The 13,165-nt window shown below is 43.3% G+C and overlaps 1 protein-coding gene across 3 annotated transcripts in view; it reads left to right on the top strand.

The window, feature by feature from the left end:
* Window positions 1–13,165, top strand: part of LOC138293309 (methylcrotonoyl-CoA carboxylase beta chain, mitochondrial-like) — a 249,102-nt gene that overhangs the window by 103,020 nt on the left and 132,917 nt on the right. For 2 of the 3 annotated variants that reach the window (XM_069232454.1, XM_069232455.1), the window contains exon 7: window positions 8,255–8,346. The exons of the other annotated variant lie outside the window; for it this stretch is intronic. In XM_069232454.1, the coding sequence (XP_069088555.1) occupies window positions 8,255–8,346 (92 nt within the window). The remainder of the gene's footprint in view (window positions 1–8,254; window positions 8,347–13,165) is intronic. 3 annotated transcript variants of the gene reach the window in all.

The following is a 13,165-nucleotide window of genomic DNA, read 5'->3' as shown; positions in this document are numbered from 1 at the left end:
ATACATCTGAGTCAATAAGTACGCTATAATTCTCAAATATTATTACTAAAAGTGGCCAGTGGTGAGTTTGGTGAATGAGGTGAAATCCAAAGGTGTGATGATTTTGATCTTGCATTTACTTATGATTGTGGGCTCTATTCTTTATATTTGCATATTCTTTATATTTGCCTATGTATATATAAAATATTGTTTTATCTGTCAGATGCTTTCAAATGTTCTGCATATGAGTATATACTTGTTGTAACTTTATGTATTAGCTTATTTATTTTTTGCATTTATTTGCTGTGTTTTGTAATGTAGCGTGCTAAGAATTTAGAATGTAAAATGTGAAGGATTGATTAGACCTCTCCCAAGACTGTTGAAGTATGGTGCTTTCTCGGTTTGGTTGCACTGTTTTTACTTGAAAAAAACACCTGTACGTGTATTTTACAGTTACAGCATCTGCGTATAAAAACAGTTATGACACTAAATACAGTTGTAAGTTCCAGACAGTGCTGGCATGAAGCTTCTGTTTGCTCCCACTAGCAGCTGTGTCGGCTAGGACGAGAAGCACGAAAGGGATACATCGACATGAAGTGTACAGGGCAAGGGGAGAAGTGCAGAGGTGTGAGAAAAAGCTGCCATAAGGGAGAGAGCAAGCACAGTGCAGTGAGAGGAGGGCAGGGGATGGACGCGAGGGTGAGAGCAGAAAAACACATATAATTTAATGGAGTGCGTAGCCTAAAAGGAAAAAGTATTTCCCTAAAAGTGAGCAGTCGAAGGACACAAGTCAGTCAGTCAGTCAAGAAGATGGTAACAACGCCATGATTCAGGGGAGGGACAGACACAAGATGGACAAGCCACTGAATACAAACAAGCAAATCAGAGCAACAATAAAGCCAGCCAGTGGTAAGCAACTGGTGGGATGTACGCTCACTGTATGTTCACAGTGGGTATTTTCAAGCTGTCTTGTAGGCTTGACTTAAATGAAACCTTAAAAAGTCATGTTTGTCACAACGTACAGCCCCAGGAAGAGTGTTTTGGAAATAAAAAAATGTAGACCATCTTGAACTCCATCAATGGTACAATGCTCAGACCTTAAAAAGAAACAGAAATATTAGAGACCATGTGACCTTGTAGCTAAGGCAAGTTGTAAAATAATAAAACAAAAAAAAAACTATCACTACAGTTTGCAAAATAGTAGGGGCTCTCTGACATGGAAGGGCACTTTACTTGTGGTTCTTGTAAAGTTCGTGCCTGTACCATAAATTTTTTGTCTATTGTTATGGTAGTGTATCTCATATAGAGAACGTATAACATTGTAACAAGATTACATATATATATATATATATATATATATATATATATATATATATATATATATATATATATATCTCTATCTTCACCTGTTGCCACAGCGTTGTTGAACTGCAACCAAACGTTCGGTGGTGCTCATCTCGAAGCCATGCCACAGCGTCTCATAAACTCCACATTCTCTCCTATAAGTAATGAGAAGGACTGTACTCTGGTTGCAGAGACCTTTATTGTGTGAAACAAAAAGCAGAACTTGCTGCGGCACCAAAGTGGCTTGGTCAACTTGAACTCAATCTTGCCTCCCCTTTTTCAACGCATCATGTGCCATCAACAATCAATAATGTATATTATAAATTAATTATGTAAGCATAACTGGTTAATAAAATAAAATCAAATAATACATTACGAGAGCCATTAAAATATTTACCAACATTTCGGACATTTGCGAATGAAAGTTCACGTGAGTCAAATAACTCTCAGATTTTTCTCCATTCCAATAACTTTTTTTAACAAAATATTCATTGGAGCAGGTCAATTTAATGCATATTTCCTCTATCAGTGCCCCCTAACCTACACCTTTTATACATTCTACTACCAAGGCTGGGTGTTACCTTCCACCATACACCTGTCTAATATTTAGCTTCCAACAGTATATATGTGGCTGCTTTTTTGTCTTAATCCTATATGGTGATGTGTTCAGTAGGCATCTAATTGGGTTCCATCTTAACCTTTTGTGTAGTGTTTGTTTTTATAATTGCTGTCCAATATTGGATGCTTTTTTTACACTTGCCAGAGCTCGGCCTAAACTCTGTGTTTCTATTCCAAAATCCTGTCCCATTAACCCTTCAGAAGTGTTATCTTGGGCATATCTTATCTAAACAAAACTAAATAATGTTGTTGCTGTCCGTCTTGATGATCGCAGACTTGAATGTGCAGTCAGTGTATTGGAGGGATCTATTGCAGTTGGGACGAGCTGCCATCTATGAGAATCTAACACATTGTAAATATTGGCCACAGTCCACCTTCAAAGTATTGCTAGCCTCCTGAAATGTAAAAAATTGGTTGTCTCTCAACTCTTTGTATCTTTCCATCTAGACATATCAATGCCCATGTCTGCTAGTGCACAACTTGGAAAAGACCAAATAGGACCTGTTTGTTTTACAGCGTATTCTGACAGATGTTCTCATCGTCCTTTTCTAGACACCTCAACTGTAACAGGGCCAGGGAGGAGTCATGCCTCTCTTCTGTGCCAAACATTTTCTTCTGAAAATCTCTTGTTAGTCCTGACTCAAAGAAGAGAGCCCATCTATTGCAGAATCCTCGGTTAGCCAACCAGCAATAACATTTAAAGGCTTAATAATGGTGCCTAGTTGTATTTCTCTAGATCATTAGCTTCATCCCACCATAGCTATGTGTCACTTTCACTTTCAATCTGCGGCACCTCCAAACTCATAGTAGAGTGTTTATTACACTGTCCATTTTCTTCCTCATTAGCCTGGGATTTCGAGGATTGAAGCAATGAAACAAATTAAGGTACTGCTAGTACAGCCATTTTCAGTAGTGCTGCTCTGCAAGCCAGCAACCGTGGCTGGGTATTCTAAATGTACCTGTCTTCAAAGGTCATTCACAAGTTTGGGTTTGTTAAACTCATGTTCTTTCTCTATGTGTGCTGCTTGTATTCCCAGATATTGGTAAACTTCACCTTCACATCCTAGTGCCGCATTCTAATGTTCTGTGTTCAGTAGTCAATGGCTTATACCCAACAAGATTAATAGTGATTTCTCATTTTTGACCTTCAAGCCACGTAAGAGCTTGAATCTCCCCAGAGTCTCTAGCACTATCATATTCCGTTTTCTCATTTATAATAACATGTCGTCACACACAAAGAGAGCTCCCTGTTTCCTCCCTTTATACCTGTCCCCATAAGGGACCTCCGAAGCAGACAAGCTAATGGTCCAGTGGCTGGCACAAAAAGCAGTTGTTGCAAAGGGCATCCTTGATTTGGTTCCCCTCTCCAAGGGCACTGATCTGCAATGATTGTGTTTGTCCTCAATCTTGCTGTTGGTTGTGCCTGTCTAGTAATTTTATCCAGCCTATAAATGAGCGACTGAAGTTAATCTGCCTCAGTGCCTCAAAGTACTATTGCCACAAAGTGTCAGATGCCTTCTCAGCACCTGAAGAGGCCACCACCAGGTCTTAATCAACATCTGCACATTCACCCATTACATGAATTAGTCAGTCTACTATGTGTGTTAAGCTTTCTCTGTCTTTGTGGATTTGTTTTATGCCAACTTGCATAAATCTATTAGCCAGTATTTTGCCATGTATTTCAGCTTCAGTGTTATCCATGCATAGTGGATGGTACACTTCATAATCTACCTGGTCTTGATGTGGCTTACATGCTTTTATTATTATGGCCTCTCATTGAAAAGGTGTGCCAATACATCTAATATGAAAACATTGCAACATGAGGAAAAAGACTGTTGCTTTAAAATATCACATCAATTGTTAATCAAACATTTATAGAGCGCGGCCAATTGCCCGTGAGGGTCTCGAGGCCCTGCAGCTGTATGCTGCTGCATGGAGAAATTATTATTTGAACATCCAGGTCTTTAGTTCTCTTCTGATTCGCTGGAATGACGGTACAGTCTCAAGTACAGGTGGAGGTTGTTCCAAGCCTTGGCTTTTAGGTGTGAGAAGGAGCTTACTCCTCTGTTGGCTTGACAGCTGTGTGAGGTGTCTGTGAGTGAGAGTGAAGCTGATCGGCGGTGTCTGGTCGGTTGGTGGTAGTTCAAGCTTTTGTTGGTGTATGCTGGTCCTTTGTTATGCAGGGCCTTGTAGACGTGGGTGAGCATTTGAAACGGACATCTTTTCTGAATCGGGAGCCAGTGTATTGTTTTGAGATGGGGTGTGAACTGGGTCCTTCTGGGGAGGTTGAGTATGAGTCTTGCTGCTGTGTTCTGTATTGTTTGGAGTCTCTTCAGGAGGTGTGCTGTGTTTCCGTAGTCCAGTCTGCTGGTGAAGAGGGCCTGCGTGATGGTTATTCTGGTGTCAGCTGGGAGCCACCTGAAGAGCTTGTGGAGCATGCAAAGGCTGCGTCAGCTTGTTTCTTCATGGATAGCTTGCTATCCAGAATGATGCTGAGGTTGCTGGTCTGTTGGGAAGGGTGGTGTGCCAAGCTATGCGGGCCACCATGTGTCAGTCCGTGGTGAGGTGGTGTTCCCAAAGATGAGGACTTCAGTTTTTTCAGTGTTGAGTTTAAGACAGTTGTCTAGTCCGCTATGTTCATCATGTATCTATGGAAGTTAGCTTTTGTGGTGGAGGGATCTTCCAATCAATCAATCAGAAATTTGTAAAGCGCACTACTCACCCGCAAGGGTCTCGAGGCGCTGAGGAAGGGGGGAAAGGAGGGGGAGATGCTGCTACTGTTTGAACAGCCAGGTCTTGAGAAGTTAACTCAAGGTAAGGAGGTCTTTGATCTGATGCAGGTGGGTGGAAAGAGTGTTCCACGTTTTGGCGGTGAGGTGTGAGAATGATCTGCCGCCGGTTGTAGTTGTATGGATGTGTGGGACAGTTGCCAGATTGAGGTCGGCGGAGCGAAGATGCCGGGTCGGGGTGTAGAAGGAGAGCCGCCTGTTGAGGTATTCTGGTCCGGTGTTGTGCAAGGCTTTGTAACCTTTGAACAGTGAGAGGATGAGCTGTGTGTCATCGGCATGGGAGTTGATGTTGAGTCCATGTGATCTGACGGTGATGGCCAGGAGGGTCATGTAGGTGTTGAAGATGGTCGGGCTGAGGGAAGGTCATTGGTGGAGCTCCACGTATGATCTTCTTGGGCTCTGAGATGAAGGGTGGGAGACTGATCCTTTGGGTTCTGCCGGTGAGGTATGAGACGATTCATTTGCGGACATCTCCTTGAATCCTAATGGGGTGGAGTCTGTTGATCAGGATGTGGTGGGAGACAGTGTCAAACACGGCAGACAGGTCCACGAGGATGAGGGCTCCTGTTTCCCCATGGTCAAGGAGGGCTCTGGTGTCCTCTGTGGCTGCAATCAGAGCTGTCTTGGTACTGTTGTTAGCTCGAAATCTATATTGGAAGCAGGTCCAGGATGGTGTGGTCTTCTGGGTGTGGGGTGAGTTGCTGGCTTTCTCAAGGACGTTTGCTGGAAAGGGGAGCAGAGAGATGGGCTGGTAGTTCTTCAGTTCGGCTGGGTCGTTGGATGTTTTTTTCAGGAGGATCCTCACTTCAGCATGAAGGCACCGGTAAAGAAGGTATTCAGTACCTTCCTAAGTTAGTCGCTGATTGTCTAGCTTCTGAGGTTGAATACATGGTGGGGGCAAGGGTCCGTGGGTGCTCTTGAGTGTATGGAGCTCATGATGGAGATAGTGTCTTGTGTGGTGAGGAGTTCTCATTGGGTGAGAAGGTTTTCGGGGTTCATGTTTGTGCATGTAAGCTGGCTAATGCTGTCTGCGGCGGAGGGTTGGCGTTCAAGGTTTTCGCAGATAGCTGAGATCTTGTCGTGGAAGAAACACACAAGGTTGTTGCACAGTTACTGGAAGGAAGTGATGTTGTTCTGGATAGCTGTGGGATTGGTGAACTCCTTCACAGTGGCAAAGAGTTCTTTGCTGTGGTTTGTGCTGGCTTTCATGTGGTCTGCTAGTGCATTCTTCTTGGTTTCTTTCAGGGGGCGGTGGTACTCGTTGAGGGCGGTCCTGAAGGCAGTGCTGTCTTCTGTTGTTTTGCTGATGCGCCTCTTTCTTTCAGGTTGTCGGAAGTTGCGATTAGAGGAGTGCAGTTCCTTGGTGAACCAGCTGTGGTTGTAGTCTGTGCAGTATGGTGTCTTTGCAAAAAAATCTATTTTAACAGATAGTATAGAAAGTGAAAGTCAGCAATCTTCGGCACAAGAATATTGTTATTGCTCAACAGAAAATGCCCCCTTTGTACATCATGTATAGTTGTGTATCTATTCATCATAGTATTGGGGCAATAAATAAATTCAAGAATGGATGAAAGAAGTTTCATTGTTAACTTTAAGGGTTGTTTTCCTTTAAGAATGGGATCCATATGTAAAGTAAGGTTCTCAAAATTGGTTTAATCGTACAATTTATTTTCTAACACCTTCAGTGATTGGGCGCCATATTCCTTCTAGTTAATACTGAGTTTGTGCTATAGTTTTATTGCCCTCAGGTTTTTTTATGTAATTTGAGACTTTTCTGTTGCATTTTCACATGAAGTTTACTGGGCCATTGAATTCCTACATCACTAAATATGATTATTTCCTGGGCATACATTTTGCAGTCTTTCCCTTGCCATAGAAATTGGAAATGGATTAAAGAAATCCAAGATTGAAGATATTATCTGTTATTTTTCTGATTAGATCTATCCTAGTGTAAGGTTAAGCTGTGGATTTCATTTGTAATTTGATCTTGCTGTGGTGATCATTGAGTCTTGTTTTGTCCAGCCTTTTCCCTCTAGGATTGCCATTTTCTTTTAGCATTTTCTTTGTTGTTTTCCTTTGAAGCCATGGTGTATTTTTACACTTTGGATGGTTCCCATTACCTTGTTCTTAAATGTTTCCATAGCAGTAGTTACATTTAAGTGTAATTGTTGCCATATACACAAAAATGTTATATATGTCATATATGCCATTTCCTCTAAAAGTACAATATAAAAAAGGAAAATTAAATATGGGGTGCTTACTGTGTCCCCTCAAGGTTGACCATACATAGTTAATAGCACATCAAACAAGTAGACCAGTAGATGGGTAGCTATCATTAGCAGTTGTTTTTCACCCAGGGGTTCCAAGTGACATCAGAGATTATAAAAGTGAATCTCAGATTCTCTCTGCCATTTGAAATCATGAGGGGGAACCTCTCTGTTGATAGCTGATAGCTATACCATCTAAAAATGTGTTTTGCCTGGCCCTTGCCTAAGCAGCCTTCAAAGGGGAGTCACACACTGAGTGCCGTCTGCTCCCTGTCCTGTCAATCCTGAACTTCCCATTCCAACACACATTGTTAAAAAGAAATAACCTATGTTTTATTATATTTTCACCCTCTCTTTACCTTCCCTTCTCATACATTTAAATTGGCAGCTCCTTCAACTTCCCTGGGAAGCCCCTCCTACGTCCTCTTCCCCAGGATTATTCATCTTAAAACCTTCCGGTTCGCGGTGACACCTCACTTTGAACTTTCCTCTTTTGAGGGCCTGGTCTCTTCTTATTTAAAAAGAAACAGCAGAGACCCTAGTGCATGTTCTCAGCGGCCCTGTCATAGCTGCTGTCATTGGTATTGAGCCAAGGAAGCCAATGGGGAAAGAGTGTGGTGAAGGCACTTCACCACCTGCCACTCTGCCATCTTCCTCTGGCCTCTGGGAACCGGAGGTAGGTGATTGGAGGTGACAGAGGCAGCAGTTTGTTCTCCGATTCTCACCTGTCTCCTTTGCGTCCGCCGAGACCTGGAGAAGCAGACGCAGAGTGCCTACATTTCCCACTTCCTTTGGGTTTTCAGAGACCCAGATAACCCAGTAGAAGCCCATGGAAGAGCCCACTTTGCTGTGAGGCATCACCGGGGTGGAGAAGGCTTTTACTCTGATGTACTCTACTGGTGCATTACTGCAGTGAGTAACTGGATTTCAAGATCTGGCATTAACAATATTAGCTTCTGATGGAAGCCCTCCACTAGAGTGCCTGTATAAAGTGCTTCACTAAGAATGGTAAACCGTTTCTCTGTTTCCTTAGACTTGGGTCTATCTAAAGATAATTAAAACCAGAGAGGTTTAGAAGATCATGAGATCAATTAAATGCACCTTGTCATGGGTCTTGCTCCTTAATATATTTCAACAATAGCACACAAAATTATATTGTATCTCTCTGATCACCATTGGAAGACTGCAAAATAAAACACATTATTCTAAATGCTTGCAATTTTTCAAAATATTCTGAAAGCAATCCATGTTTTGTAGATTCTGAGTCGTCTGGTAGATGGCAGCAAGTTCCAGGAGTTCAAAGCGGAATATGGAACATCATTGGTAACAGGATTTTCACATTTAGAAGGGTAAGATTAAAGTAAGTTTGCCTGCCACAATTTTGTGAATTTACAAAATGGTTCAGTACATATTTTAGAGAGTCTTTGTAACAAAGCATAGGATGTACTGGGGTGCGTATCAGCTATGCACTACAGATCAGCTCATATATTTAAGTAAAGTCTCAGCTGTATTTCACAACATCTTCATAGTTCCTAGACCTTTACAGTCGCTTTGCCTGTGAAGGAGCTTGTCTGTTTAGTAGTTTGGCTACTACATTTAAATGACCTGCCAAACCTCCCATGTTAGGTGTCTCGTGTGCTTATGGGGATGTACATTCTGAAACAACATCCCTCCAACTGCAACCCCTTTCCACCTTTTAGCGTGTGCTTCATCAAGATCAACAAAGGGCCTTACACACATCATGCATTTGGTTTGACAAACCATATTTCATTCAGATGTGAGTTTAGTCTCATCCTTCCCGTGTGTAGGTGTTTTCCATTCTGTTAGTTGTTTGTTATCAGATCAAATAAATGCAAGTCCCTCAGGCTGTGTAGACAATTTACATCACTGGAGCCTTTGCCCTTGTGGAGGAACACAGGACACACGTGCTTTGTAAGACTAAAACCGCTGACTCCCAAACCTTCACATGTGCACATGAACAACATAGGGCTTAAGCCCTCTTTCTATTGCCTCTCTAGGGCCGTTTGGGCAATTAGTAAAAACCTGAAAACATGAGCTTCCATTCCCTAAACTTTATTTCTTTCCACTCTTCTGAACGAAGGTCCGGAATCAATTTGTTCATTGGTGATTGCGACCCCTGTCTTAGCTTTATTGCTGCCGCCAACTTCTTCCAGTATGTTTGTATACTGGGGCAAGTTCACCAGCTGTAGAAAAGTGTCCCCTTTCCGAATGGCACTTTAGCAACCATCTATTATTACTTTTTCAGGTGCTTCATTGTGACTGTTGAAAAAGCTGGCTGCCAAAGGTGTTCCAACAATATGTTGGGAGAACTAGTATTTGGTCAGTGTTTGATCTCAAGGGCCGTTTTGGTTCATGTCAAGGCATGTTCTGAGAACGATGGTTTGTAAACTGGATGGAAAGTGGCATATGGGCTCAAAAGCAAGACTTGAAAATAATTCTCTGTCTTCTGGCAGCCAGTGCAGTACCGAAGCAGAGATGATCTGAAAGCATCTCAGACAAGATATGTGATGTCCTAAAGTGATGAAGTAAAAAAACAATGCTTGGATGCCTCGTTTTGCCAACATACGTCGGGTCAGTCCTCACCACAAGCTTTTGGAGTACAGCTTGTTAGTGATGATGTGCAGTATTTTGTGGAATTGTACTTTTTGAAGAAGTTTGTTCACCAGGAAGTTTGTCTCTGGGCTCATGTTTGATGAGCTGCTGATTGGGTGTTGCAGTACAGTGGGCCACAGATAGAGGGCTCAAGCATCACTAAAGTCCCTCACTCTGCTGTTGGGATGCTGCAAAGAGAAGGGCTACAAGAGCAAACAAGCATTTGCAATGCACTAGGGTCTCGCAGTTGTCCGAGTTACAGCTATTACTAGTTGTAAACTCCCAACCAGATTTTTCTTGCCAGATTGAAAGAAAAAAACAGCGCAATCGTGCTGCTACAGTTCACTTGTAATGAAACCTATCGGAAAAAGTGCAATTATCTACGTAACTGGCAAAAGTGCAATTAACTGTGTGCCAGGATTGATATTATGCAAAGCGCTCGACTTCTGCCAAGCGAGATCGCGCTGCGAAAATAGAAAAAAAGTAGTCCACAAACCCAGCGAGCCTCGCATGTTTTCAGTACTTGGTCGCTGCGCTCGAGGAGGGCTAACCACCAGAAAAGGCATGACGTATGCGTGCCTTCCACTAATAAAAGCAAGAAGATATTAACAGGCAAGCCCAGAAGCCAATTAAAGACACTGACGTGACATGGACTGGGCTCCGAGACCTTTTCTAACTCCTAAAGCGCCTCGCAAGCGATACGCAAGCGATGCAGGGTCGACCCTCAGAAGCAGGTAGTTGAGTGACATATAGAAAACAAAACATACTATTTAATGGAAAGCCTTGACTGATAAATCCCATTGTATTGTGGTGAGAATCCCTTCATGTAAGATGGCGATCACATGAATGTGGTCATGTGGCTGCCATCTTAGACCAGGTGATACCATTGCAATCTAGTTCATCAGTCAAGCTGTTACAGTTTTACGCTGGCTTCTGCTGTTTTTTGTGCATGGTGACTACTTTGAGACAGAACCACCAAATATAAGCTTTTCTTAGGTCTGTGCGGAGCTCTAGGCTGTCAGCCATTGCGTGACTGAGACCTTTCTCCGGCCCTCATTAGCCCCCATACAGCTGTTTGTCCGATTGTCGGCGGAAAGAGGAGGTAGACTCCATATCAAATTTAGGACCTCTCCATTGATGCAGGAGCGTGGGTGTTCTGAGATGGAGCCATCACCCGGAGAGTTTGGCTGCCCTGTCTGAGCTGCTCTCTCATGGTGATGGAGAATTGCTAGAACTCTGTTAAATTGATTCAAGGAGAAACAGGGAATGAGAAAACGTGTTTAGTTTGAGAAGGTCACAAATACTCTTAGATCTAGGCACATGGATGGGGATAAGTGCAGAGCTGGGTGTATAGGGGATCAACGGAAGGAGCAAGACAGCAGATTGGAGGAACTTAAACAGTGTCGCTTTTGTATTTTCTAAACATTGATATGCACCAAACAGAACACTTGTGGGGAAGCTCATACTCCTAGAATTTTGATGTGTTCTAGTGAAATATTGTTAAGGCTATGGTCCCTCATTTTTGTTTGTCTAGCAGAGACAAGCCCTATTTCACTCGGTAGCTAGGGCCGAATACAGTCTAGCACAAGGAAAATGAGTCCAAGTATTTGTCAGAAGGACTTCTCAATAAGGCAGGAGAAGTTTGAGAAAAGTACAGAGTGATAACCAGAACGGCATGGAGTCAGTCTCCAAGGGAAGCAAGGGGATATCTAGGCTTGTCTCCCAAATGGAGGTTTTTTATAAATCCTAGACATAAAAATGGTGCAGTCATTGCGGTGTGACGAAGTAAAATTTCACCACCAATAGGTAAATAGCAAACACATCACATTATAGCATTGATTGTTGCCTTACATCTAATGAGCATATTGTACTATGCCTTGCACAGAAAACAATACAACATTCAGAATATAAACAACACCTCCATTCAATAAACGGAGTAACCATCCATTTGTATACAATTCTGTCACAGGACTGGAGTGTTAGGATTATGCTTCTTTTTCATTACTGTTTAAAAGACAGCAGCCATTTAAAACACTTTAAACTCAAAACTACATAACCTATGAGCCACAGTAGTCTAGTTTCCTGCCCAATCATGGGGCCTCATCCCTGTGTATATGTTTTTGTCATCAGTTGTTCCTCTTTGCTGCTATAGCAGCCGGCTATAAGTGCTTTACTTCTTTATTCTTGTGTGATAATCATAACTTAAATGACCATTGGTGATCTTTTATTGACAGCGACTAAGGTGGTCATTACAACCCTGGCGGTCGGTGTTAAAGCGGCGGTAAAACCACCAACAGGCCGCAGTAAAAAAAAATGGAATCACGACCGTGGCGGAAACCGCCAACATAGACAGCCACTTTAACACTCCAACCGCCACGGTGGTACAAACACCGGGGCGGTAACCGCCAACAGATAGGCGGAAGACAAGGTTCCGCCCACTGTATTACAACAGTCCAATCCGCCACGTTTTCAGGGGTGGATTCACCGCGAACAAAAACAAGGCGGAAACAGGACTTGGAAGGGAAAACGATCACATCTACACACCCCATGAGGAATCAGGACGCCATGGAACCCGAGCTCCAGATACTGCCAGCCTTGATCTTCCTGCTTCTCTACCAGGAACAACAAAGATGGCGGCGAAGACCACGGTGAGTACTGCACCTACGACACATAGGGGAGGGGTGAGGGAAAAAAGAGTGACACACACACGCAACACTCCCACCCTCACCCACTACAACACACACAAGTACATGTTGATACATTACATTAACAACCCCCAACTCCCCCTGGAAGAATGCAAGGACAAAAGGAAATGAGTCGAACGTTTGTAATCTATTCAAAAACAGTAATCAAAATTATATACATTCATATACATATATATACACTAGAAACAAATATAAACACCAAGAATACAAGCCCAAGGTATTCCACCATCATAGTCCGTGGACCACTGGGCCCAAAATGCATGGGCGAGGCCCACACTCAATACCCGATCAAACTGAGAGAACACTGCTGGGGCATCAGATAGAAATACAACAAGCACCTCAGGGGGAAGGGAAGGTGGGCACCTCAGCCGGATGAGTGTACGACGCTAGATCCACGAGGGGGCTCCATGCCCATTGATGTATCCTGGGGAGTGCAAAGCCATGGTCTCTCAAGTGTGTGGTTTGCCCACTGCTTCATCCTGGGGAGTGCAAAGCCACAGTCTCTCAAGTGGGTGGTTTGCCCACTGCTTCATCCTAGGGAGTGCAAAGCCACAGTCTATCAAGTCTCTCAAGTGGGTGGTTTGCCCACTGCTTCATCCTGGGGAGTGCAAAGCCATAGTCTCTCAAGTGGGTGGTTTGCCCACTGCTTTATCCTGGAGAGTGCAAAGCCACAGTCTCTCAAGTCTCTCCAGTGGGTGGTTTGCCCACTGCTTCTGGAGGGGGCTTTGTGCCCAGAGTGCTTCATCCTGCCAAGGACTGAGGTAGTGGATGTGAATCTCCACTGGTTCTGGAGGGGGCTTTGTGCCCAGAGTGCTTCATCCTGCTCGTGGCGGCCTCAGTAGCATCGGAA

The sequence above is a fragment of the Pleurodeles waltl genome, chromosome 4_2, assembly GCF_031143425.1.
Source record: "Pleurodeles waltl isolate 20211129_DDA chromosome 4_2, aPleWal1.hap1.20221129, whole genome shotgun sequence".
Lineage (NCBI taxonomy): Eukaryota > Metazoa > Chordata > Amphibia > Caudata > Salamandridae > Pleurodeles > Pleurodeles waltl.
This window is presented reverse-complemented; position numbering and strand designations above follow the sequence as displayed.